This window comes from Sinocyclocheilus grahami, unplaced genomic scaffold (assembly GCF_001515645.1).
Source record: "Sinocyclocheilus grahami isolate Dianchi unplaced genomic scaffold, SAMN03320097.WGS_v1.1 scaffold69.1, whole genome shotgun sequence".
In the NCBI taxonomy this organism is placed as follows: Eukaryota; Metazoa; Chordata; class Actinopteri; order Cypriniformes; family Cyprinidae; genus Sinocyclocheilus; species Sinocyclocheilus grahami.
In genome coordinates, this window is record NW_015505248.1 from 1834357 (window position 1) to 1860800 (window position 26444).

General features: G+C 39.4%; 1 protein-coding gene and 1 long non-coding RNA gene across 2 annotated transcripts; both read right to left on the bottom strand.

Moving 5' to 3' along the window:
* Positions 1-689: 689 nt before the first annotated feature.
* LOC107585359 (interferon-induced protein 44-like) lies at positions 690-8969 on the bottom strand. The gene is made up of 6 exons (XM_016272361.1): positions 8646-8969; positions 2356-2394; positions 1889-1999; positions 1406-1577; positions 1099-1199; positions 690-863 (listed from the first exon to the last, which is right to left on the bottom strand). Exons 2-6 carry the CDS (start codon positions 2377-2379, stop codon positions 690-692), a joined length of 582 nt encoding a protein of 193 aa, XP_016127847.1. The 5' UTR covers positions 2380-2394; positions 8646-8969.
* Positions 8970-9193: 224 nt separating this feature from the next.
* On the bottom strand, positions 9194-21496 carry LOC107585343 (uncharacterized). Its single transcript, XR_001609237.1, has 3 exons — positions 21444-21496; positions 9559-9627; positions 9194-9369 (listed from the first exon to the last, which is right to left on the bottom strand). It is a non-coding gene; the product is annotated as an uncharacterized lncRNA (long non-coding RNA).
* Between the last annotated feature and the right edge of the window lie 4948 nt (positions 21497-26444).

The following is a 26444-nucleotide window of genomic DNA, read 5'->3' on the forward strand; positions in this document are numbered from 1 at the left end:
TATTTTTTGTGGTTGACTTCCTACCTGAAATTTTGATTAATTCAGTTGTAACGTGGTTTTTCATTTGGTGCACTCTTTATCTGCAAAATACAACTTTGCATCTGGTAGACTACACAAAATTCAACCATTGACGTGAATTGATTGACTACCATAGCATTCAAACAGCTAGGTATCTTTTTTAATTAAAACTAAAATATGTTAAGGTTAGACTTATTATGCATTGATTTCAGTATTGTGAGTATTTGTGAGTACTGTGAGTGTGACTTTATTTTAGCACAAACTGGGTGAATTCCAAACCACAGTTTTGAACCCTTTGTAGGGACATTCCAAATGAAACTGAATAACTGAATCCCTTCATGAAGGTCCCTTCCACATATATTTATTTATATGAGAACAGGAAACAACTGCAAACAATATATATGAATATCACTGAACTCACAATAACATAATATAACAAGAACAATGACTTATAAAATGCATGTGGGAATATCTCTAAAAGTGGATTTAGTGGCATATCTCACCCACAGATCACTGAAAGATACTATTACACACATCTTTACTCATATTAGCAAATGGATATGGAGCACTAAAGGTAATTATTTTAAACACACAGTACACATTGTATACATTGTCTGTTCAAAAAAAAAAAAAACATCCTACACAATCTGGAAATCAGAAAGATTTATCGTCTATTCATTGTCTATTTGTTCCTCCACAAAGTCATTGGCAAAGTTAACAATATTTTGCAAAGCATCTAAAATCAGAACATCCATTGTGTCATTAGTGACACGTTCCTCATGGTAGTTCTTCACAGGATAAATGCAAGTCATAGGAACTCCTAGTCTGGAAGAACACTCCTCCATCTGCAAAGAGAATATATATATACACACTTTTTATATACAGATGACAGAAAATAAAAGGACAAAGAATATAGGTCACACCTAATCTGCCACATGGAATATGTAATGAGACTGAATCCCACATTAATCATCTAATATCATATATCAAAACCTTTAATTTTCCATGTAAAATATAATAAACTCTATTATATCAGTACCAAATTTACCTTGGTCGCAAATTAAATTTAAAGTACTATACCTTCTGTTTTATGATTTTGCTCTTGTAGATCTTCTCAAGATTGTCTTTAACTAGTGGACACACTTCATCCACCTTGGTCATGATTATGGCTTGCGGAATGCCTGTGATATAATGAATTATAAATATTCCACAATATAACTTATAGAAAATTTACTCAAATTATGATATCGATAATTTTACGTCCCCTTTGTATTTTAGTATGGTGTGCAGCTTTCTCAATGATTATTGACTGTTTATATTATTTGCGATACTCATCCACCCAACATATAGCTTTTGTGAATAAAGGTGTAGATTAAATATGACTCACGCAGATCTCGTGCTTTCTCCCGAACTGCTCCCATTTTTCCAAATACCTCCTCAAGCATCACAGAAACAGTATTAGCAGGAAGAACAGCCACCAGACAGTGAATCCTGTCTTTCAGTATGGGGTTTCTTTTGTATTTTTGGTCTTCTTCAGTAATTGAACTTAATGGGTTAAACTGAGCAGACAGAATCAGTAAATAAACTACAAGTGCATCATATAAAAAAAGAAAGAAAGAAAAGATAAAAAAATTCAAGTGGTAATAAGCCACTTGAAATGTTGTAGCATTGCAATCATGATACATTTTTACACTAAAAATCAATCAGTTCATCCACAATTCCAGAATTTCAACCAATTTAAAAGATTGTTCTAGTTGCTCTGCATGCATTTATTTTCACCGGTTTCTTTATCATGTAGCTATTGTAAAGTTTACTACAACATTTCATGAAAAGTCTTAATGCTTACATTTCTTAAATTAAATATACGTACAGTGTAACCATCGATGATGTGACCATTTAATAATCTGTTGATGTCATCAGTCTTTATTGAGTTACTTTCATTGTGCATACCAGCAATGTCAGTGAAGGTGAAAGGATAAAATGTATGGGACGATATTCCGGACAATTTTCAAATAGAATAGCAAATTGTATTTTCAATTGCGTTTTCAATATGTGGACGCATAAATTGTGACATAATCCAAATGCAATTGCAAATCCTGCATTAGCGTTTGCATTTTCGCTTTCACGAACGCACAGTGACTGCCACATTTCAAATGAAAAAGCAAAGTCCATTTGCAACTGTATTTCCCATGTCTTAGGAGTTACGAGCCTGTCATATTTAAACAGCAATATTAATTACCATTCTGCTTTTTCACTCTCGCTGCGTCGCGCATGTAACTTGCCAAAACTCAAATGGAATCGCAATTCCTTTTGCATTTGAATTTCCGAAGGATAAAAAGAGCCAGCCTTGTCCGTCCTCATTTTGTATGTGTTGCACTGAAAATAAAATTCAAACATTGTTTGTTGTTTTGTTTGTTACTTTAAACAGTATATGTATAAGAGATAACTGAGGACTTAAATACATAACAATGCTGATCAATGGGACAAGAAACAGGTGTGTAACTTAATCAGAAACTATGGCAACAAAATGAACAAGAATAAGACTTACAGAAACAAGGAATCAAAGCCAAACAGAACATGACTGTGACTTTGCTTCCCCCTCCCAGAAGAAATGCCCTTGCAAATAACAAGTCAAACGGGGCAGGGGCGGGGGAGCATGAAGAGCTGTACACATACAAGTGGCAGGATTTTGAGTATATGAACATCGCTACCAAATCCACCTGTGATTTGCTGCTTTCTGTGTGTCACTCATTGATAGGGGTGTGACGAGATCTTGAGCCATGAGATCTCACAATATTAAAGTATGACGATATTTCTTGTCAAGGTGAAAAGCTGTCTCGTGATATCAGCATGAGAGTGTAAGGGTGAAATTAGCATAGGCCATAACCCTGTATGTTTATATATATATATATATATATATATATATATATATTTATAAGATATAATGTAGTCAAGTAATATCACATAAGCAAGAGTGCCAAAGAGTGCTGAGCGCAATCGCAAATGTGATATTGATTTTATATAACAGTTCAACAAACAAGAAGTTAATATTTAGAAACTTACGTTTTAGACACCATATTGCCTGATTTTCTTTTTCGCCAACAAAAATCATTTCAAACAAAGCCACAGCACTGTTTTGCGTCTCTAAGCAACATGATGGTGTTTAGTTCCTGAATGAATCAACCGTTTAAATGATTCGGTTTAATCGCAATGACTCACTTATTAACTGTGACTTGCTGCCACCTACTGGCGGTTTTAATTTCACATTTAAGGTACCTTTTAATTTTTTTAATAATTTCAAACATCAGTTTTGAATGTTTTATGTTTAAAATATCAAAACATTATTTATGCATTTGTAACTGCAGGGTTCAACAAACAAGAAGTTAATATTTAGTGAGTTAAAAAAAATTCTGTTTCACCAATGAAAATAGTTCCAAACAAAGCCTGAGCAGAACATTTGGGCATCTCAGAGCAACACTGTGGTGGTTAATTCCTGAATGAATCTGTTTTTGAACAAATGGATTGAGTCAATGATTCAATTATCCATTCATTAAGACAGTTACTTGCTTTGTTTCTAAATGAGAAACACTGAACATTAATTCAGCACAGCTGTCGAGGCTGTTACTTTACAAATAAATCTGCTAACCATTCTTTTTACAAAGACTTGTTGATAAGGGTTGATACTAGTAAATAATGTTATACTGCCCAATTAAACTCACTTCATAATTAATTAACTTTGTAACACTTTACATTAAGGTTCCCTTTATAAAGCGTTAAGAGTGCCAAAGAGTGCTGAGCGCAATCGCAAATGTGATATTGATTTTATATAACAGTTCAACAAACAAGAAGTTAATATTTAGCGAGTTAAAAAAAATTCTGTTTCACCAATGAAAATAGTTCCAAACAAAGCCTGAGCAGAACATTTGGGCATCTCAGAGCAACACTGTGGTGGTTAATTCCTGAATGAATCTGTTTTTGAACAAATGGATTGAGTCAATGATTCAATTATCCATTCATTAAGACTTGCTTTGTTTCTAAATGAGAAACACTGAACATTAATTCAGCACAGCTGTCGAGGCTGTTACTTTACAAATAAATCTGCTAACCATTCTTTTTACAAAGACTTGTTGATAAGGGTTGATACTAGTAAATAATGTTATACTGCCCAATTAAACTCACTTCATAATTAATTAACTTTGTAACACTTTACTTTAAGGTTCCCTTTATAAAGCGTTTATAAAGGTGTTCATAAATGACTAATAACTCATTTACAAATGCATTATAACTCATTGATATGCAGTTATAAATGCATGAATAAAAGGGTAATTTTGATGCAATACCTGCCAAAGAGTGAGCCATTTTTAACTCACATGCTATAAATGCTTAACAAATATATGTATTGATACTTATTTCACTCAAAACCAGATTCCTGATTTATTTCATGAGGCAGCAAAAAATGTACTATTATAGCAAGACTGAAGGGTGTTGTATTTATGGTTTTCTCATTTATATCTCATGACTTATGTCACTTACTATGTTTCTTACCAGAATCTACTCTGTACCTTACCCAAGATTCTCCGCAAAGTTCATGATGTCTATCCACAGCAATGATTAGAAACTGATATATTTTGTTTATCAAGATGAAATTATCATCTTGAATTTTATTTTGGGGGAAAAATCATAAAAGCACAACCATGACTTGATGAGATAATATTGAACATTTTTATTTCAATATTACCTGTGAACCTTAATGTAATTCTCCATTTATTAATGATTTATAAAGGTTAGTAACCTGTGAAAGTGAACCTTAATGTAAAGAGATCACCTATGAACATTTATTAATGAGTTATAAACATTAATAGCCTGTGAAAGCGAACCTTAATGTAAAGTGAACACCTGTGAACCATTTATTAATGAGTTATAAACGTTAATAACCTGTGAAAGCGAACCTTAATGTAAAGTGAACACCTGTGAACCATTTTATTAATGAGTTACAAATATTAATAACCTGTGAAAGCAAACCTGTAAAGTGAACACAGCTGTGAACTATTTATTAATGAGTATTAAACATTAGTAACTAGTCAAAGTGAACTTTAATGTAAAGTGGACACAGTAATAATTTATTGATTGATTGATTGATTATTATTGCACACAGAAAAAGTTAGTATTTTCTGGTATAATAAATTGTATTGTGGTTGCACTACATCAGCAAATAACTTTCAACTTGAAACAAAAAGATTCATCTTTTCTTTTACAGCACACTGGAACATTACTGAGCTTAACTTCACACAAAAAAGTGGCTTATAAAAGTAAACTCACATTATAACTAAGCATCAAATCTATGCAACAACAACATTTGATAAATGCAAACTCAATAAAGGCACCTAAATATTTTTATTTTATATAATTTAACAGTTTTTAGAAAATAATTAAATCAATGACTGAAAGCACTGTTACAGAAGATTATCATATTAATAAGTAATCAGTAATTACTTTTTGATATCATGATAAAGCCCACTGTAACGTCAGTATTTGTTCATCCACACTCGCAGTAACGTTACCTGCGCGCGAGCGAACCGTCCGTGGGAGCGCCGGAGAGGTTATTTATTTGTATGGTAATGAATTAATTCAACTAGCAAAGCGATTACACATATAAACACTTGAAAAATATACTCCGCAGTGTCACCTCACAGTTAGCTGACCCGTAAAATTAATAAACACTATGTGAGATTGTAATTTTGCGTCAGAGCACGTTGGAACAATCCTAACAGCATTACTTCTTCTTCTTTTTTGAAAACGTGACTTTACTTTACAGACTTTGGTGACACACAGGCAACTACAGATACACTCATCAGAGGAGGACAGGAAGAAGAAGAGGACGAAAAGGAAGGGGAAAGGAAAAAAGTATGGGAAGAAGTCAAAGAAAATGGAAATGAAGACACATCAGAGAGGTTAGAATGCTGTTTACACCCTTTCCACTCACTGGGTTATGGTTTGCCATTGGTTATGTCTGCTGTACATTTGTTTCTCTCTTGGCTGGTTCTTCCTGCATGATGTCACATTAACATGGTAGACCATCTACAGGGTGACTTAAGCTGCATTTATTGCATTAAATCATAACTTAATAAGCTACCATTTACTTCACTCTGGAAGAACTTACAGCAAACTACAGAAACTACCCTTAAGATAAATATTATTTGGTTAGCTAAAGCACTGTTAAAAAAATAATAATAATAAAAAATATATATATTTTTTTTAAAATTTGCACACTATGTGTCATATTGTAGATTGGAACAATCTATGAGTCAAATGTGTGTGTCAAAGGGTGTGCAAGAATAATTAAACCAACTACTAACACTTATTCTGTTTTCTTTGAATTACAGCTCAAACACCACAACAGGTGGTGGCCCGATACAAAAAAAAATATTAGGCATTTCAGTAGGGGAGGGACCATGTCAGCTGCTTTCAAACATGTTGGTGTGGACCGGAACACAGTGGTGGTCAATGCTTCATTCGCAGAGCTGTACATCACTGCACATGACAAGTATAAGGAACTCCTTAAAAACACAGCAGTCAGATAAACTTAGTGCATTTTCCACACAGTGTGCTGCTGCAATTCATGAGGATCTAGCTATACAAGATACTATCAAAGCCTTTAAGGTTTCTGGCAAGCTGCTGCCCCTAAAACAAAAGTGAACTGACCTAGGATCTGGGGAAGTTTTCACACTAAATCTTACTAAAACAAACTAAAGTTGTACAATGAACCTAAACTCATCCACGATCTGCACTGCTGTTCTCTAATGTTTGAAAGTTAGTACTGAGGTATTTTTGACACAGTTTTGACATATTTTATTATATTATTATTATTGTTTTATAAAATTTTTATTTGTTGTATTTTGGCACTTCTGTAATCCAGTGTTTGCACTCTTAAATTTTTATTCAGCAATGTTTGTACTTTACAGAAATGTATTTTTATATCAGATTGCAGATTCATTTTGGTGCACAGTTATGTTTTCTGGAGGTGTACAGGATTTAAAATTTTTCTATGGTATTGCAGAGGTTTATTTTTCATTTTATATGAGGTGTACAGTTGTACAGTGTAATTTTTTTAATGAAAATAAATATTTATATGTTCTGTATCCCTCTGTGTTGTGTTTCTTTCCTTTTTCTGTTTAGAAGATAACTGAGCCTTTAAATCTCACAAAAATAGTTAACTGACAAGTAGTACATGTTTTATAACTACCTGAATTAATCACGAATACGTGTTAATAAAGCATTAATTAACGCACTGAGTAATTGTTACTTTATGCCTGAATAATAAGATGTATAAATGAACATTCAAATAGTTTATTAATCACTTATACTTTCTAAATGATCTCATGAACCACTGATAACTCCTTACTAACTGGTTTGTAAATAATGTAATACTTAATTTAGAAATGATAAATTGATCATTAATAAAGTATGAAAATACAATTATTAAGCATATTATATACATGCTTATAAATGAAGAATAAAGCATTTATAGCTGTATTTATAAACTGCTTACTAATGTCTATTAATGTCGGGACAATGCTTTATAAATGATGAATTAATTGTTTACTGATGCTTAACTAATGATTCATAGCATGCAGTTATTATAAAGTGTTGCCATACTTTCTATTGTCAATTAGTGTAAACAGCATCTAAAATATTCTACACTGCAAATAGCCACTGCCTTATATAGAGGTGTAAAATGCAAACTTTATATAGTGGTACTGGACTAACAAAACCCTAAGTTTGAACAATTTACTATACCAATACCATACAAATGTTTTTATGGACTTCTGAACTTGCACACATTATTACTGTTGAATTCATTTCATAACATTGTTTCTCGTGGCCACGTACACGATGCTTTAAAGCTAAAATTTGGGCTTCGTGCTAGAGTTAATGTTCTAAAAATATACTAAGTTTAGAGAGCTTTTACTGCACCAGGATTTTTAAATGACACTTTAAATTCACATAGCCATATAAATAACTTGGCTTATGATAGTAAACTGCCCAAAATCAGAATTTCTTTAAATCATTACCTCTAGAGTTTTAACACATCCTCTATAGTGGCCAAGAAAAAGGAGTTTTGTTGTGTGAATTTTGTTGTGACTTCTTTCCATTGTGTTGTGGTGATTTCATTGTGTTGTGGAGATTTCGTTGTGTTTTGGCTTATTTCCATTGTGAGGCGATTTCATTGTGTTGTGGAGATTTCGTTGTGTTTTGGCTTATTTCCATTGTGTTGTGCTAATTTTGCTCATTGTGGCTTGTTTCCATTGTGTTGTAGCAATTTCGTTGTGTTGTGAAGATTTTGTTGTGCTGTACACTACTGGGCCACCGTAGAGGGGAGATATCCATGTCTTGTAAATCTTTTCTGGGCTTTAGTGTTCTGTCACGTAGCACTGCTACATTAATCCACAAAAGATGCATAACACAGGCAAATACACATGAGGGCTTAAATACACAGGGAATAGTAATCAATGGGACAAGCAACAGGTATGCAATCAGAAACAATGAATGAGAACTCAGGCTAAGAGGAACAAGAAAAAAAAACTGAAAATGACCGTGACTCTCTCTCTCTCTCAAAATGTTTTTACCTTCAAAGTAAAACTTCCACCAGTCTCTGTTGATTGTGCCAGGGCTCTGGTAGTGATGCGCCCCTGGAGAGTGTTATTTACAGAGTTGAAGAAGCTTGATTTTCCAGCACCTTGCGGTCCATACAGAAGAATTCTCAGAGTCTTGATTTCTTTGTTCCCAGGTTTGAAGTTGATTATTGTTGACAAAATATTTTGTCTATCTTTGCTAGAAAGAGAATTTTAAAAGGTAGGAAACACACTGTTGGCCTACAAATGCAGCCTCATGTCATTTTAGAAACAGAAAGATGAAAAGCATCAACACATATTAACTTGTATAGCAACACAAAATGCAAGATGCAGAATAAATCTAAATAAAACTAAAAAGTGAAAGATGAAAAGTATCAACTTAAGTTAAGATGCTGAATAAAACTGTGCAAATAAAACTTCAGAATTGAACAGAAGTGCACAGATTCTGAACCGTTTACATTTTTGTAAAGGCTTATTTTGCTCATTGTCTATATGAGAATAAAATACCTCAGAGTGCTACGAGAGGCATGAAATCAGTATGTAGGAAAAATGTTGCCTGAAACAATGGTCATTCAGTTTAGTTGTCATTACACAAATATGACCATGGAATGTTGTGATTAAACAATCAGAATCAAGTTTTTCAGAGTAATAAGCTTAACTTGGAAAAAGGTCTTCAGAGCTTACTTCCAGTCCAAGGACCGCCAGGGTTCATCATACTCTGTTTAACCAAACAGAATATTTAATCAATATCATTTTTTATTTTTATTTTGGGCTATTTTACTGTTGTAATGTTGATCTATATTGCACATTATATTTTGCTGGGTTCCAACATAATTCAACCACTGTTTCATATCTTAATTGTTCTGTTTCACTGAGAAAATGAGAGAAAATAAATAATTTACAGTACCTGAAGATGGAGCAGTGGGTTTTTAAAATTTTTTAAATGTCCACATCCTAGCAACACCTTTGTCCTTATCTTAAAGTAAAGATAAAATATTGTTTAACAATTTAAATGATCAAAATTCAACAAAAGCTGAGAACAAATATGCCATTGTATGTAGTGTGAAGGTTTCTTTCCATCTTAAACAACTTTTTGTCATCTGGCGAGCCTAAAAGAACACATTTAAAAGAGCAAATATGCACTGTCATCAGCGTGCAGGGAAGTTCTGCACGAGGTGCAATGACGGTGCGACATTTGCAACAACGGCACGAATTTGCTCTTTTAAATTTGCTCTTTTAGGCCCGCCAGATGGCGGCAGGGGACAATCTGAGATCCGCACGGTTTGGTGGAATCGAGGACGATCCTCTAGATGATAGCATGTCTCAGAGGAGTGGATGCTCCATCCGCAAACGGTGCTAAGAATCTGGGAGATCTTTGGCAGGGCAGAGGTTGACCTCTTTGCCTCAAAAGACAACTCTCATTGCCCAACTTACTTTTCTAAAGACATGGACGATTCTTCTTTCGATTCTTCTCTCTCAGGCGAACAGGACAATTTGGCACCCCCAACCCGAAATGTGGGCTCTGCACCTATGGGCTCTCGATGGGAGCCAACAAACCTCCCTGAGGGTGTCTTAAATACTATCTCACAGGCTAGAGCCCCATCTACGAGACCCCTCTATACCCTTAAATGGTCTGTCTTCTCTGCCTGGTGCACAACCCGTGGCAAGGACTCAACTTCCTGTGACATATCGGTGATATTGTGCTTCCTCCAATAGCTGTTGGATAAGGGCCGTTCCCCTTCCACTCTCAAGGTTTGTTTCTATAACCTGTGAATATATCCCCATTGTATTCTACAACAAAAACAATCGGAGCACCTTGTTATCACTAGTTTTATTTTGATTTGCCAAGTCTGCTACTAGCTTATAGCCCATTAGCATTGCTAGTGCAGTTGCCGCTAATCTTGCTTACATTGCTTACACTCCATTCTTTTACTCACTGTTATTTGGTTTAAATGGTGGATTTGAGTCTACCTTTGAGTGCAGGTGAGGACACGTTCGAGCTGCACTCGGTGCAGACCGCGAGACGAAACGCGATGCCGTGATCGTCAGAGACTCCATCGTCCAGCATGTCCGTGCTGCCCTAGCTAAATGTAAATTGCACACTCACTCTTTTCCGGGTGCTTGTTTTCTCTATGTTTCTGTGCAGATACCCGCGATCCTGAAGGGCGATGAGAGCATCGGCACTATCGTGCTGCACGTGGGCGAGAATGACACCAAGCTGCGGCAGGCGGAGACTCTGAAGAGGGACTTCAGGAGCCTGATCGAGACAGTATGCAGCACATCGCCCGCGATGAGGATCGTCATGTCAGGACCGCTTCCCATGTATCGACAAGGACACGAAAGGTTCAGTAGACTGTTTGCTTTAAATGAATGGTTATTGTCATGGTGTAAAGAACAGATACTGCTCTTTGTTAATAATTGGAATCTTTTCTGGGAGCGACCTAGGCTTTTTAGTGCTGATGGCCTGCACTCCAGTAGAGTCGGAGCAAAACTCCTGTCGGACAGCATCTCCAGGACGCTACGCTCCATATGACTAGTAAGCCAATTCTCAAATAACGGCTATGATTGCTTTTGTTCTACCCACTTAAATGATAGAAGTACTTGTGTTGTCCAATCTATAAAGAATGTGTCTGTTCCCCGAATAGTGAGGTCAAAATATAAATTTAATGCAGGATCTAAAAAAAACCTGATCGTGATTAAACCGGAAAAATTAATTTACAAAAACATTTTTTAAAGCTTGGGCTCTTAAACATTAGATCACTCGCACCCAAAGCAGTTACTGTATATGAAATGATCACAGAGAATAGTTCTGATGTACTCTGCTTTACTGAAACCTGGCTCAAACCAAATGACTATATTATTGGTCTAAATGAGTCTACTCCACCAAGCTACTGTTATAAGCATGAGTCCCGTCAGATTGGTCGTGGTGGCGGTGTTGTAACAATATATAGTGATATTCTCAATGTTACTCAGAAAACAGGATACAGGTTTAACTCATTCGAAATAATTCTGCTTAATGTTACACTGTCAGATAAACAAAATAAATCTCTCCTATCTCTTGCTCTGGCTACTGTGTATAGACCACCAGGGCCGTATACAGATTTCCTAAAAGAATTTGCAGATTTCCTCTCAAAACTATTGGTTAATGTTGATAAAGCGCTAATTGTCGAAGACTTTAACATTCATGTTGATAATATAAATGATGCGTTAGGACTTGCGTTTACAGTCTTAATAAACTCTTTTGGAGTCAAGCTAAACATAACCAGACCCACTCATCGTTTTAATCATATGCTAGATTTAATTATATCGCATGGAATTGATCTTAATGATATATAGTACCTCAAAGTAACGATGTTACTGACCACTACCTTGTATTGTGCATGCTGCCTATTACTGATATTAACTATATGGCTCTGCGTTATCGTCCGGGTAGAACTATTGCTCCAACTACCAAAGATAGATTCACAAATAAACTGCCTGATTTATCTCAACTGCTCTCTGTACCCATAAATACACATGAACTAGACGAAATGACTAGCAATATGGGCACTATCTTCTCTAATACATTAGAAGCTGTTGCCCCCATCAAATTAAAAAAGGTTCAAGAAAAACGTACTACGCCATGGTACAACAGCAATACCCATTCTCTTGAGAAAGAAACTTACTTTAATTATTATTAATTATTATTATATAAGCGTGCGCTCGCCACAGGATTCTCAGGTTACTTCGACTGAAGTCGTGAAACGTGCAGCTACATAGCACGGCAAGCAACTCAGTTCCCGTATCTCAGGGAACCGAGGTTATGTTAGTAACCGAGTACGTTCCCTTTCGATACTTCACTCGTACTGCGTCTTTCTTAGACGCATATGGGAACATAGTACAATCACGCCGTGCTAATGTAGTGGAACGACTAAAGGTATAAACTTCCATAAGCAACCAATGCTCATAGAGAAGTCAAAAATAACCCAAGGCTAAGACGGGCTGAGCTTCCTAGGTCACACCCGGCCTGGTTAATCGTTCCAGAGTATTCCCATAACTTCGACACCCAGGGGTCGAGAGCTAACAGGTGAAACAATGCCAGAGAACTTGGGCGTGATACGACCAAGGGCTCTCTGCCAGATCTGTTTACGCAGCGCATGTAAGTTCAAGTGGAAAGGACCCTGGCCTGCAAGGCCGGGACTTCCAGTTTATAAAACCTTGTGAATGTGGACGGCGAGGCCCAGCCAGCCGCCTCACAAATATCCGCAACGGACACACCACTGGACCATGCCCAAGACGAGGCGATGCCTCTAGTCGAGTGGGCCCGTACTCCAATGGGAAGAGTACGCTGGCGAGATGGAGTCTACTATCCATCTAGAGAGTCTTTGCTTCGTAATATAAAACCTTGTGAATGTGGACGGCGAGGCCCAGCCAGCCGCCTCACAAATATCCGCAACGGACACACCACTGGACCATGCCCAAGACGAGGCGATGCCTCTAGTCGAGTGGGCCCGTCCTCCAATGGGAAGAGTACGCTGGCGAGATGGAGTCTACTATCCATCTAGAGAGTCTTTGCTTCGTAACTGGAAGCCCTTTGGTGCGGTTACCGAAGCTGACAAAGAGTTGTTCCGATGGCCTATAAGGAGCGGAACGCTCAATATAGATTCTCAAAGCTCTGACGGCAGAGCAGAGATAGCTCTCTGTCCTCTTCAGTTGGAGGAAGTGCAGAGAGCGTAATGACCTGTGCTCTGAACGGAGTGGAGAGCACTTTAGGTATGTAACCGTGCCTTGGTTTCAGGACGACTTTAGCGTCGTTAGGCCTGAATTCCAGGCAGGCAGAGCTAATAGAGAGCGCCTGCAGGTCCCCTATTCACTTTACTGATGCCAGTGCTAGAAGCAGAGCAGTCTTCAGTGATAGCAACCTAATGTTGGCAGACTGTAGCGGCTCGAAAGCGGGGCCCTTCAGGACCCTCAGCACAGTGGGCAGGTCCCACGAAGGGACGGTAGGGGGACGAGGCGGATTCAGCCTCCTAGCACCCTTCAGGAAGCGGATGATCGCGTTATTTCTGCCCACCGATTGACCCTCAATAGGGGCATGAGAGGCCGCTATAGCCACCACATAGACTTTGAGCGTCGATGGGGAATGTCCCTCATCCAGCAGCTCTTGTAGAAATGACAACACCTCTGCCAAATCGGAAGTAAGGGGGTCTTTGCCGCGCTTTAGACACCAAGCTGAGAAAAAAAAACACTTTACGGCGTAAAGGTGTCTCATAGATAGAGCTCTAGCCTCCGAAATTGTGTTTAAGACTCGCTCTGGGAGGCACGAAGGCTCCCGTCAAGCAGCTAGAGGTGCAGGACCCATAGGTCAGGCCGAGGATGCCCTTAATGTCCCGTTCGCTTGAGAGAGGAGATCCCGTCTCAGTGGAACAGGCCAAGGGGCCGCTATCAGTAGCTGAGTTAGCCCCGATAGCCACAGCTGGTTCATCCAAAGGAGGGCCACCAGGAGAACCCTGTGTTCTTGTTCCCTCACTCGCCTGATTACCCGGACACACCACTGGACCATGCCCAAGACGAGGCGATGCCTCTAGTCGAGTGGGCCCGTACTCCAATGGGAAGAGTACGCTGGCGAGATGGAGTCTACTATCCATCTAGAGAGTCTTTGCTTCGTAACTGGAAGCCCTTTGGTGCGGTTACCGAAGCTGACAAAGAGTTGTTCCGATGGCCTATAAGGAGCGGAACGCTCAATATAGATTCTCAAAGCTCTGACGGCAGAGCAGAGATAGCTCTCTGTCCTCTTCAGTTGGAGGAAGTGCAGAGAGCGTAATGACCTGTGCTCTGAACGGAGTGGAGAGCACTTTAGGTATGTAACCGTGCCTTGGTTTCAGGACGACTTTAGCGTCGTTAGGCCTGAATTCCAGGCAGGCAGAGCTAATAGAGAGCGCCTGCAGGTCCCCTATTCACTTTACTGATGCCAGTGCTAGAAGCAGAGCAGTCTTCAGTGATAGCAACCTAATGTTGGCAGACTGTAGCGGCTCGAAAGCGGGGCCCTTCAGGACCCTCAGCACAGTGGGCAGGTCCCACGAAGGGACGGTAGGGGGACGAGGCGGATTCAGCCTCCTAGCACCCTTCAGGAAGCGGATGATCGCGTTATTTCTGCCCACCGATTGACCCTCAATAGGGGCATGAGAGGCCGCTATAGCCACCACATAGACTTTGAGCGTCGATGGGGAATGTCCCTCATCCAGCAGCTCTTGTAGAAATGACAACACCTCTGCCAAATCGGAAGTAAGGGGGTCTTTGCCGCGCTTTAGACACCAAGCTGAGAAAAAAAAACACTTTACGGCGTAAAGGTGTCTCATAGATAGAGCTCTAGCCTCCGAAATTGTGTTTAAGACTCGCTCTGGGAGGCACGAAGGCTCCCGTCAAGCAGCTAGAGGTGCAGGACCCATAGGTCAGGCCGAGGATGCCCTTAATGTCCCGTTCGCTTGAGAGAGGAGATCATGTCTCAGTGGAACAGGCCAAGGGGCCGCTATCAGTAGCTGAGTTAGCCCCGATAGCCACAGCTGGTTCATCCAAAGGAGGGCCACCAGGAGAACCCTGTGTTCTTGTTCCCTCACTCGCCTGATTACTCGTGGGATCAGAGCAATCGGGGGAAAAGCATAGAGAAGGAGGTTGGGCCAATCGTGGGCCAACGCATCCCTGGTCTTTGAGAAATAGATTGGGCAGTGAGAGTTGTCTTCTGAGGCGAAGAGGTCCACCTCGGCCTGGGGTCTGCCCAGACAGATGACATACTCATTGCTCTTCTGCATCGTGCAAGGTTCCCTGCACGAGCCACACTCGCAGAGTGACATTTGCAACAACGTCGCTAGAATTTGCTCTTTTAGGGCTTATCTGCTAGAAATAAGCTCTTTTAGAATCGCCGGATGGTGGCAGGGGAAACGGACCGGAACTACTGCGTCGCTGTAGCGGCGGAGAAGCAGGTCAGCTGTGCTGAGAGGTCCCGATTCCAGCTGCGAAGGCGTGTCAACGGCGAGCAGGCTTTCAGGATCAGTGATGAGTGTTGAGTCGTCGCTGAAGGAGAAGAAATCTGAGAATCCTGTGGCGAGCGCCCACTTATATAGGCAGATGGCGGGCTTTGGTGGGCTTCGTCGCCATTGGTTCGTTTTTCTAAGCACTGCACGAACCAATGGCTGTGCAGTTTCAGTGTCAATGAAAGAACATGGAGTGGAGAAAAGGGCTTTTTTTCCCATATGCGTCTAAGCAAGACGCAGTTCGAGTGAAGTATCGAAAGGGAACTCGTAATCTTGAAGGCAAATGGAGAAAAACTAACTTGGAAGTTTTTAGAATTGCATAGAAAAACAGTATGTACAGCTATAGACAGGCTTTAAAAGTTGCCAGGGCCGAGCATATTTGCAAACTCAAAGAAAATAACCAAAACAATCCAAGGTTTTTATTTAGCACAGTGGCTAGATTAACAAATAATCAGACGTCACCCAAACTAAATATTCCCTCAGTTTAGTAGTAATTACTTTATGAATTTCTTCACTGATAAAATAGATCATCATACATCATAATACATCATAAATACAACAACAAATGTAGAATCAACAGTTTTTTGTAATTCAGCTTCATTCATTGCACCCAAAGAAAAACTGTAGTGCTTTACAACTATAGGACAGGAAGATCTAAATAAACATATCACTGCATCTAAACCAACAACATGTTTATTAGATCCTGTACCCACTAAATTACTGAAAGAGTTGTTACCTGTAGCAGAAAAATTATTTCTGCCCACCGATTGACCCTCAATAGGGGCATGAGAGGCCGCTATAGCCACCACATAGACTTTGAGCGTCGATGGGGAATGTCCCTCATCCAGCAGCTCTTGTAGAAATGACAACACCTCTGCCAAATCGGAAGTAAGGGGGTCTTTGCCGCGGTTTCGACACCAAGCAGAGAAAAAAGACCACTTTAAGGCATAGAGGTGTCTCGTAGACGGAGCTCTAGCATCCAAAATTGTGTTTAAGACTCGCTCTGGGAGGCACGAGGGCTCCCGTAGAGCGGCCAGAGGTGCAGGGCCCATAGGTCGGGCCGAGGATGCCATAATGTCCGTTCGTTTGAGAGAGGAGATCCTGTCTTAGCGGAGCAGGCCAAGGGGCCACTATCAAGCAGCTAGAGGTGCAGGACCCATAGGTCAGGCCGAGGATGCCCTTAATGTCCCGTTCGCTTGAGAGAGGAGATCATGTCTCAGTGGAACAGGCCAAGGGGCCGCTATCAGTAGCTGAGTTAGCCCCGATAGCCACAGCTGGTTCATCCAAAGGAGGGCCACCAGGAGAACCCTGTGTTCTTGTTCCCTCACTCGCCTGATTACCCGTGGGATCAGAGCAATCGGGGGAAAAGCATAGAGAAGGAGGTTGGGCCAATCGTGGGCCAACGCATCCCTGGTCTTTGAGAAATAGATTGGGCAGTGAGAGTTGTCTTCTGAGGCGAAGAGGTCCACCTGGTCAGGCCGAGGATGCCCTTAATGTCCCGTTCGCTTGAGAGAGGAGATCATGTCTCAGTGGAACAGGCCAAGGGGCCGCTATCAGTAGCTGAGTTAGCCCCGATAGCCACAGCTGGTTCATCCAAAGGAGGGCCACCAGGAGAACCCTGTGTTCTTGTTCCCTCACTCGCCTGATTACCCGTGGGATCAGAGCAATCGGGGGAAAAGCATAGAGAAGGAGGTTGGGCCAATCGTGGGCCAACGCATCCCTGGTCTTTGAGAAATAGATTGGGCAGTGAGAGTTGTCTTCTGAGGCGAAGAGGTCCACCTCGGCCTGGGGTCTGCCCAGACAGATGACATACTCATTGCTCTTCTGCATCGTGCAAGGTTCCCTGCACGAGCCACACTCGCAGAGTGACATTTGCAACAACGTCGCTAGAATTTGCTCTTTTAGGGCTTATCTGCTAGAAATAAGCTCTTTTAGAATCGCCGGATGGTGGCAGGGGAAACGGACCGGAACTACTGCGTCGCTGTAGCGGCGGAGAAGCAGGTCAGCTGTGCTGAGAGGTCCCGATTCCAGCTGCGAAGGCGTGTCAACGGCGAGCAGGCTTTCAGGATCAGTGATGAGTGTTGAGTCGTCGCTGAAGGAGAAGAAATCTGAGAATCCTGTGGCGAGCGCCCACTTATATAGGCAGATGGCGGGCTTTGGTGGGCTTCGTCGCCATTGGTTCGTTTTTCTAAGCACTGCACGAACCAATGGCTGTGCAGTTTCAGTGTCAATGAAAGAACATGGAGTGGAGAAAAGGGCTTTTTTTCCCATATGCGTCTAAGCAAGACGCAGTTCGAGTGAAGTATCGAAAGGGAACTCGTAATCTTGAAGGCAAATGGAGAAAAACTAACTTGGAAGTTTTTAGAATTGCATAGAAAAACAGTATGTACAGCTATAGACAGGCTTTAAAAGTTGCCAGGGCCGAGCATATTTGCAAACTCAAAGAAAATAACCAAAACAATCCAAGGTTTTTATTTAGCACAGTGGCTAGATTAACAAATAATCAGACGTCACCCAAACTAAATATTCCCTCAGTTTAGTAGTAATTACTTTATGAATTTCTTCACTGATAAAATAGATCATCATACATCATAATACATCATAAATACAACAACAAATGTAGAATCAACAGTTTTTTGTAATTCAGCTTCATTCATTGCACCCAAAGAAAAACTGTAGTGCTTTACAACTATAGGACAGGAAGATCTAAATAAACATATCACTGCATCTAAACCAACAACATGTTTATTAGATCCTGTACCCACTAAATTACTGAAAGAGTTGTTACCTGTAGCAGAAAAACCGATTCTCAATATTATTTACTCGTCGTTATCGTTAGTTCATGTCACAAAACCATTTAAGCTGGCGGTTATTAAGCCTCTTATTAAGAAACCACAACTAGATTCTAGTGAACTGGCAAATTACAGACCCATTTCAAATCTTCCGTTTATGTCTACAATTTTTGAAAAAATGGTGTCTGCTCAATTGTGCTCCTTCCTGCAAAAAATATCTATGAAGAATTTCAGTTAGGTTTCAAGCCCCATCATAGCACAGAAACTGCACTTGTTAAAATTACAAATGACTTGCTTCTTGCGTCAGACCAAGGCTGCATCTCATTGCTAGTTTTACTTGACCATAGTGCTGCGTTCGACACTATAGATCATGACATACTCATAGATCGATTACAAAACTATACAGGTATTCAAGGGCAGGCTTTAAGATGGTTTAGATCCTACCTTTCCGATCGCTATCACTTTGTCTATTTAAATGGGGAATTAAATCCAGTAAAGTATGGAGTGCCACAAGGATCTGTCCTAGGCCCTTTGCTATTTTTAATATACATGTTGCCCCTTGGTAATATTATTAGAATATACGGGATTAGTTTCCATTGTTATGCTGATGATACTCAACTATATATTTCAACAAGACCAGATGAAACTTCTAAATGATCTAAGCTAACAGAGTGTGTTAAAAATGTAAAAGACTGAACAACCAATAATTTTCTCCTATTAAATTTGGATAAGACAGAGATATTACATATTGGACCAAAAAAACAGTACACAGAATCTCGTAGATTACAATTTGCATCTAGACTGATGTACTGTTACTTCCTCTACAGTCAAAAATGTGGCTGTTATATCTAGGTGTGAGAACCAGAAGGGTGTAACTGATATTTTGGGCGAAATGGAGATATATATATACATATATCAAATGAAAGCTCTTGATAAGCTCTTTCTGCTGCCAAAAGTGAATTCTTAATAATTTTGGAGTTATTATTTATCTCGTCAAAAAGTTTCACAATTTATTTCCAGAACATGATGCATGATGAGATACACTCGAATACCACTCCGGAGCGTATTGGGAGATACAAGGGTCTGTATTATTCACTATTGGGGATAGTGTAACAGTCAACTTGGATCATGTGTGCCTTAATAACTAATCACATTACAGTCTTGACGTCATTGAATTTCAGTCAGAGTTGTGCGACACTCAATCGCCGTTTACGGATACCATAGGAATGAATGAGAAGTGCTGTAAGCTGAATCCCACCAGGTGTAAACTCTAAAAATAGTTCAATCCAAAAGTATTGTTTAGTGTAAAACATGTTGAAGATTAGACGATAGGCTGTCAATTCATTAAATGATAAGCTGTTCCTCTGAAAAGCTGTTTATTCAGCATATTGAAGCCTCTCCTCCATTGATATCCATTTAAAAAACAGCCTATTGTCTCCTTTCCCACGTACTGTCAAAGTGGAAGCGTTAGCATTAGCCGTTACCGCTTTTTTGGCTAAAGGTTGCAGGCTTGCCTTCTAGTGGCTTTGAAAAAAAAAAGCAGCAGCAACGTGGCTTTAAGAAAAGTTTGCACCCAAGTAATGGAGCGGAATTTTTCAGAACAAATCATCACACAAACAGCTCATTTCTAATTAGCACTAATTTCTTCTCGACATCTATTTTCAAATAAACAACTCCTTTTTCACTTGTTGTTTCGCGTCATTACCATTCAACTTTTCGCGTGTGTTTTCTTGACAAAACGTGGTTTGGGGAACTGATAGAGTCATTGGGTGACAGAATTGTTGTCAGCTCGTGTAGTGTGTCACCCCCTGTTGTGGATCATTTACATAGTGTCACGTAGTGTGAACACCACAGCGACTTCAAGACAGACAATCAAGTCATGTTTGAACAGCACAATGATCTGCCGACGTTTGAAGTCGTGTAGTGTGAACTAGGCTTAAGTCATTCATCCCACTATCAACAGGCACGTCATGTAGGCTATAGTTCTTGTATTTAATTTGGGTACCACAAGATGTCACTGTGGCCTCAAAGCTTACCCCTCACCTACTCTGACTCGATTACTATTCCTGAGGTAAAACATGTCTTCCTCATTATGGACAAAGAAATGTAGAAATAAATACGTAAATAAATACATAAATGTGGAAATAAATAAATGTATAAATAAATAAAAGAATAAATAAAATGTGGAAAAATAAACAAATATACATAAATAAGGAAATTTTCCGTATTTGTATATTTATCTATATATTTATTTATTTTTACATTTCTTTGTATATTTATTTATTTCTAATTTTGTCAGGTTTGGCATTCCATAAAAGTGAATACATGAGTACAGTAAGTTTACAAATGAAAGCAGTAAAACAAATATTAAAAGCTGAAATGCATCACATGATATGCAAAATATGGTACTGAATCTCATATATCAATCAAAATATGAATATCACGAATCAAAATATGGCACTGAAGCAAAATAGGCTCCTACAATGTGACTTGCGATTTAATTTAATTACTGTTATCAAAAAGAATGCATCAAAGAGCATGACAGACATTATGTCTGTATTTCAAGTTACTCAGCAATAGGTGTTAACACAAAACACATTTTGTAGTGTAATCTAGGGGCCAGCGATATGACCAAAATCGTATTTCACGATTAGAGTAATTTTATTTCACAATAACAATATATCAAAACACATGGTAGTTATTTTTGGTTTATTTTATCTGTGCTATTAAAAAATAAAAATATTATTATTATTAATAATAATAATAGTTGCGTCAAAGATGCAAAAACAAACAAACAATAGAACAAATAAGAAAGATGCAAATTAAATAAAGTGATTTAATTTTTTTCAGCTACAGTAGGTATTTACAGTATTTAATAGTATCATTAAAGTAAGAAATAATATAATAAACAATCTTTACTGTATGCACTTTGTACATAAACAGTAGACCATTTAAATGTAATTATTTATTATTGAGGAGATGAGTCCTACCTTTTTAGCCAGTCTGAGAGTATATGACGACCTTGTTCTCTGTTCCAGGAAACTCACCTGCTTCTTGCGGATGTTAACAATGACCTGAATAGCAATGGCCAGAATCAAACAGCAATAGATGTTGTAGGTGTTGAAAAACAAACAAACTGACATGTAATATTTTATTTGTGTTTCATTCTAGTATCAATGTCACAGGTTGCTAAGTATAAAGCACACGACAAAAGAATGGAATCCAAGAGAGTTCTTTTAATAAATCCAAGGAGTAAACGCAGGGGAAAACCAACCTCTATTTACAAACAATACTGGACACTGAACTGAATTAAACAAGGAGTTTAAATGCACAAGGACAAATCAGGGAGAACAGAGAACATCCTTGCACCGTGGAGCAGCCCAACTGAGGGAGGGTAGGGGCTCTGGAGGTGGATGACGGGCAGATGAGGGGCAGGCAAAAAGAAGGAGTGACAGTTCTAAGGACCAGGAAGGAGCCAGGAGCAGGCCAATGGTGGAGTCCATGGAGAGAGGAGCCATGGTGGAAATAGGGCTGGTGACACCAAGGGGCCGACTGATGGAGACATGCCGATGGAGTAGGACGTGAATGACCTACCGGGTTTGGCGAGCTGAGGGTGACCTGAGGGATCTACAGAGGCCAGCGGAGGCCGGGTTGATGGACTGGGATTTTCACGAGATAATTATGTCATTTTAACAACATATCCCCTCGTTATTATGGAAAAATATGTCGTTTTAATGAGAAAAAGATGTTGTTTTAACGATGTAACATCTCGTTAATATGAGAAAATATGCCGTTAAAATTACATAACATCTCGACATAACAAATAAATTACATTACATACCAACCTCTAATTACAAACAATACCAGACACTGTACTGAACAAAACAAGAAGTATAAATACACAAGAAGAAATCAGGGAGAACAGAAAGTGTGTTGGTAATTAAAGGGGTCATATGGTGCAATTTCCATTTTTCCTTTCTCTTTGAAGTGTTACAAGCTCTTGGTGCATAAAGAAGATCTGTAAAGTTGCAAAGACTAAAGTCTCAAATCCAAAGAGATATTCTTTATAAAAGTTAAGAGTCAACCACTCCTACCTAAAACGGCTCATTCTAACATGCCCCCACATGTCTACGTTACTACGTGGGAAGATTTGCATAACGCCGACCAAATGTTCACGCAAAGAAATAAGGCGTAACTTTTATTCTCGCTGTAGTATTGTTGTTGCCGCCCGCCTCCGCTCACTCTAGGCTGCCAGCCGCCGCTCACTCTAGCCCGCCGTGTGTTTAGTTGTGAAAGCGAAACTACTTTGTTTGAAATTCCAAAAGAGGACACGACTAGAAATCAGAGGTTAACTATCCAGAACAGTTCAACCCAAATATTCAGATGTGTACAGTGCATTTTATGGAGGACTGTTTCCTGATCCTGGGAGAGTAGACTACAATGCCGGCTGTTCTGACTCACAGACTGTAAGTACGTTTTTTATATTTAAGTTTATAATGGGTTGTAATATTTTTGTCTCGTTGCTCAGTCCGGACAGGGCATAGATAGCTGGCCAATCAGAGCACACCTCGCTTTTCAGAACGATGACCTTTGTAAAAATCGATGCGTTTCAGAAAGGCGGGGCATAGAGAAGAAACAATAATGTACAGTATGTGGAAAATAATGTGTTTTTTGAACCAAAAAACAGCTAGAAACCTTGGAGTTGTGATTGATGATAAGCTGAATTTCTCAGACCACATTGCTAAAACTGCCCGGTCCTTGCTTTATACAACATTAGGAAGATCAGGCCCTTTCTTTCAGAACATGCAACACAACTCCTCGTTCAAGCTCTTGTTCTATCCAGGCTGGACTATTGCAATGCAATTTAGATTAAAGTTTTTAATCTAAATTAGATTGTATAATTTCGAAATTTGAAGCAAAAACAAAATGGTCTGACTTTAGTTTTGTGGAACTATACTACATAAAACCTATCTGAACGAAACAGCAGACGAGCTGAATGAGACACAGATTCACTCTCTGACAGCAGGGGGCGCTCATGAACAGCAATCATACAGTGTTTCCTGGGTTACCACTGTAAACAAAGCAGAGCTGTGCTTATGAACACTACTTTAATATGCATTGTTCAGAGGCAAGATGAAAAGAAACATAACATAAACATTTCTAAAGATAGTCAGTTCCCCTCAGCGATACATTCATATAAACTCCTACTCCAATTGTATCGCAATTTGTTTGGCATCTCACACGATTTGAATCGTCACATATTTGAATCGATTTTCAGCCGGCTCGCAGTTAATCTTTACATCCCCATCTCAGACAACAAAAGACAAATAAAAAATCACTCGATGCTATTGACCGAATAGATTTTGTAGCATAGTTAATTCATACAGTGAAGACTATGCAGGTTTTATATATGCTTTTCTTTTATGTATAATAAGTAAATTGTTAGGAAAAATATAATTATCATCAAAGGATATGAAATGTACCCTAAATTGCAGAATGATTCACAGATGATCGGAGTGATACAAACTGTGAATGACCCATGATGGTGGCTGAACAAACTCAGGGTTACAGGATTAGGTTTGAGTTGACAAACCAAACAAATGCAGTCAGGCTTTGTTTAATATGATGCTGAATTGCTGATCATCAACTTTCTTCTGTCAACTCGGGCTTTGATCCTAAGTTCATGGAGCATGTGCATATAAAAGTGTGACATCAGTAGTGAACAGCCATTCACATGTTTGAAGCATAAAAAATATTGTGATTGACTTTCACTCTCAATACGTGATTGAGAGAGTCAGCACAATTCACTGCCGAAGATTAAAGGATTGAAAAATATGAATTTAAACACATTTACACAGCAACTGTCCATGAAAGAAGATAAGTAAAATAAAAAATAAAAATAAAAAACTTGCTTAATCAGTGCAAAAACTAAGATCAGTGCAAATGAAAGTGAAGTTAGTTTATATAGCTGATATAATATATAATAGGCCTAAAAATGTATATAGTGTCATTGAAAAATATTTTCCAACTTTGTGGTGAGGTGGAATAAAACTCAGAGACCAATGTTATCAGAAAAGTAGGAAGGTTATTCTTGCAAGAAGGTCACCTGACATACAGAGATTCTGCAGTGAGAAGACCAAAACCAATATCTCTGTGGGTGTTTTATATAGATATTCCCCCTCCCCCTTTGGCTGCGACCTCTACAGATGTCACAAATGATTTCTCAGAACTAAGATGCAGCAAACACAGGATGTGTCAAAATCATGCAAACCAGTTCAAACCAGCTCTAACCACCAGGGGAAGACAGTCTATGAGCTAAAAACGTCCCAGGTTACGTATGTAACCATGGTTCCCCGAGGGAACGAGACGCTGCGTCGGAAAACGCTAGGGGAACGCCTTCAGCGATACCAAGCTCTGAATCATATGTGTAATCAGTCAAACGATGGGCGAGACGTCCGCGGCGGGTGACGTCATGACCAGGAAGCTTTAAAAGCACGTGAGGTGCCACCGGCGCTAGCTTCTTAGGAGTGAAGCAAGCTCTAGTAGGGATGCCGGAAGTATGGCCTTGCGACGCAGCGTCTCGTTCCCTCTGGGAACCATGGTTACATACGTAACCTGGGACGTTCCCCTTCGGGAACTCGAGCTGCGTCGGAAAACGCTAGGGGAACGAGATGTCCACGCCGCCGCCTCAGCAGCAGCGGGACCGCAATCGCAAGATCACAGGCACGGACAACTCCTCGGAGCCCTCTGAGAGCGAAGCAAGGCAGTAACAACTATGCTTCGCTCGCAAGCAAACCACGCACAGGCTGTGTGTGTCCCCACTCGTGATATAACTTTATCTTTGGGCAGGGAGGAACACACAACCTACAACGTGGCCTGCTCTCGCCCTTGAAATGCTTTGTCCTTGCATGAGCTTAGACATAGCTGGAGCTTATAGACTTTGGACAGACAACAATAAATAAGACTCACAGAACATAAATCGTGACCGACACACACAGAGAGCTTCGCTGAATGACAGAAAGCTAGCGCCGGTGGCACCTCACGTGCTTTTAAAGCTTCCTGGTCATGACGTCACCCGCCGCGGACGTCTCGCCCATCGTTCGACTGATTACACATATGATTCAGAGCTTGGTATCGCTGAAGGCGTTCCCCTAGCATTTTCCGACGCAGCTCGAGTTCCCGAAGGGGAACTTCTTGTCATGTATACCACTCCTATACTGAATGTAATATATCAGCACATAATAGAATAGTAGGAAAGCAAAAACACAAAAAACACTCATAAATGGAAATGTCTCTCTATCTACAATCTCAATTAGGAGTGTCAATGGTCCATTTGAGAGATAGGTGGCGGTAATGCACTTATAAGTCTGCGATCCGCCGTAAAGCAAGAAGAAGAAGTCGGCTGTTGAGAATGCGCTCAGGACAGTTCGGACATTGCGGTGAATCAGAGGTTAAAAAAAACTATATAAATACTGTTCCGTTTCTTGCACAGACCGATTGTTTCGTGTCTTTACACATCAATGTATCATCACGAGCCGCAGGGTTTAATTTGGTTTTGTTTGTGTGTTTTTTTGACTCTCAAAGTCGTGATTCCCATCCACTTGCATTATATGACTGACAGACTGCAACGGTTTGAGTTAAAAATCTTCGTTTGTGTTCTACTGAAGAAACAAAGTCACCTACATCTTGGATGCCCTTGGGGTAAGCAGATAAACATCCAATTTTTTTCATTTTTGCGTGCACTATCCCTTTAACAACTGCAACTTCTCATAACCAGTTTATTTCTTGTAATTTATTCACAATTGCAACTTTCTCATAATGTAACTTTACATCTCAACTTTTTATTTTATCAGTTTTAATTCAAAATAGTTTTTTTTATTTCCAATTTTTAATCTAAAATTATTACTATTTATATAAAATGGTTATATTTCTCACAATTAATTGCATATTTATTTCTTGAAATTCTAATAATAAACTTTATATCTCACAAT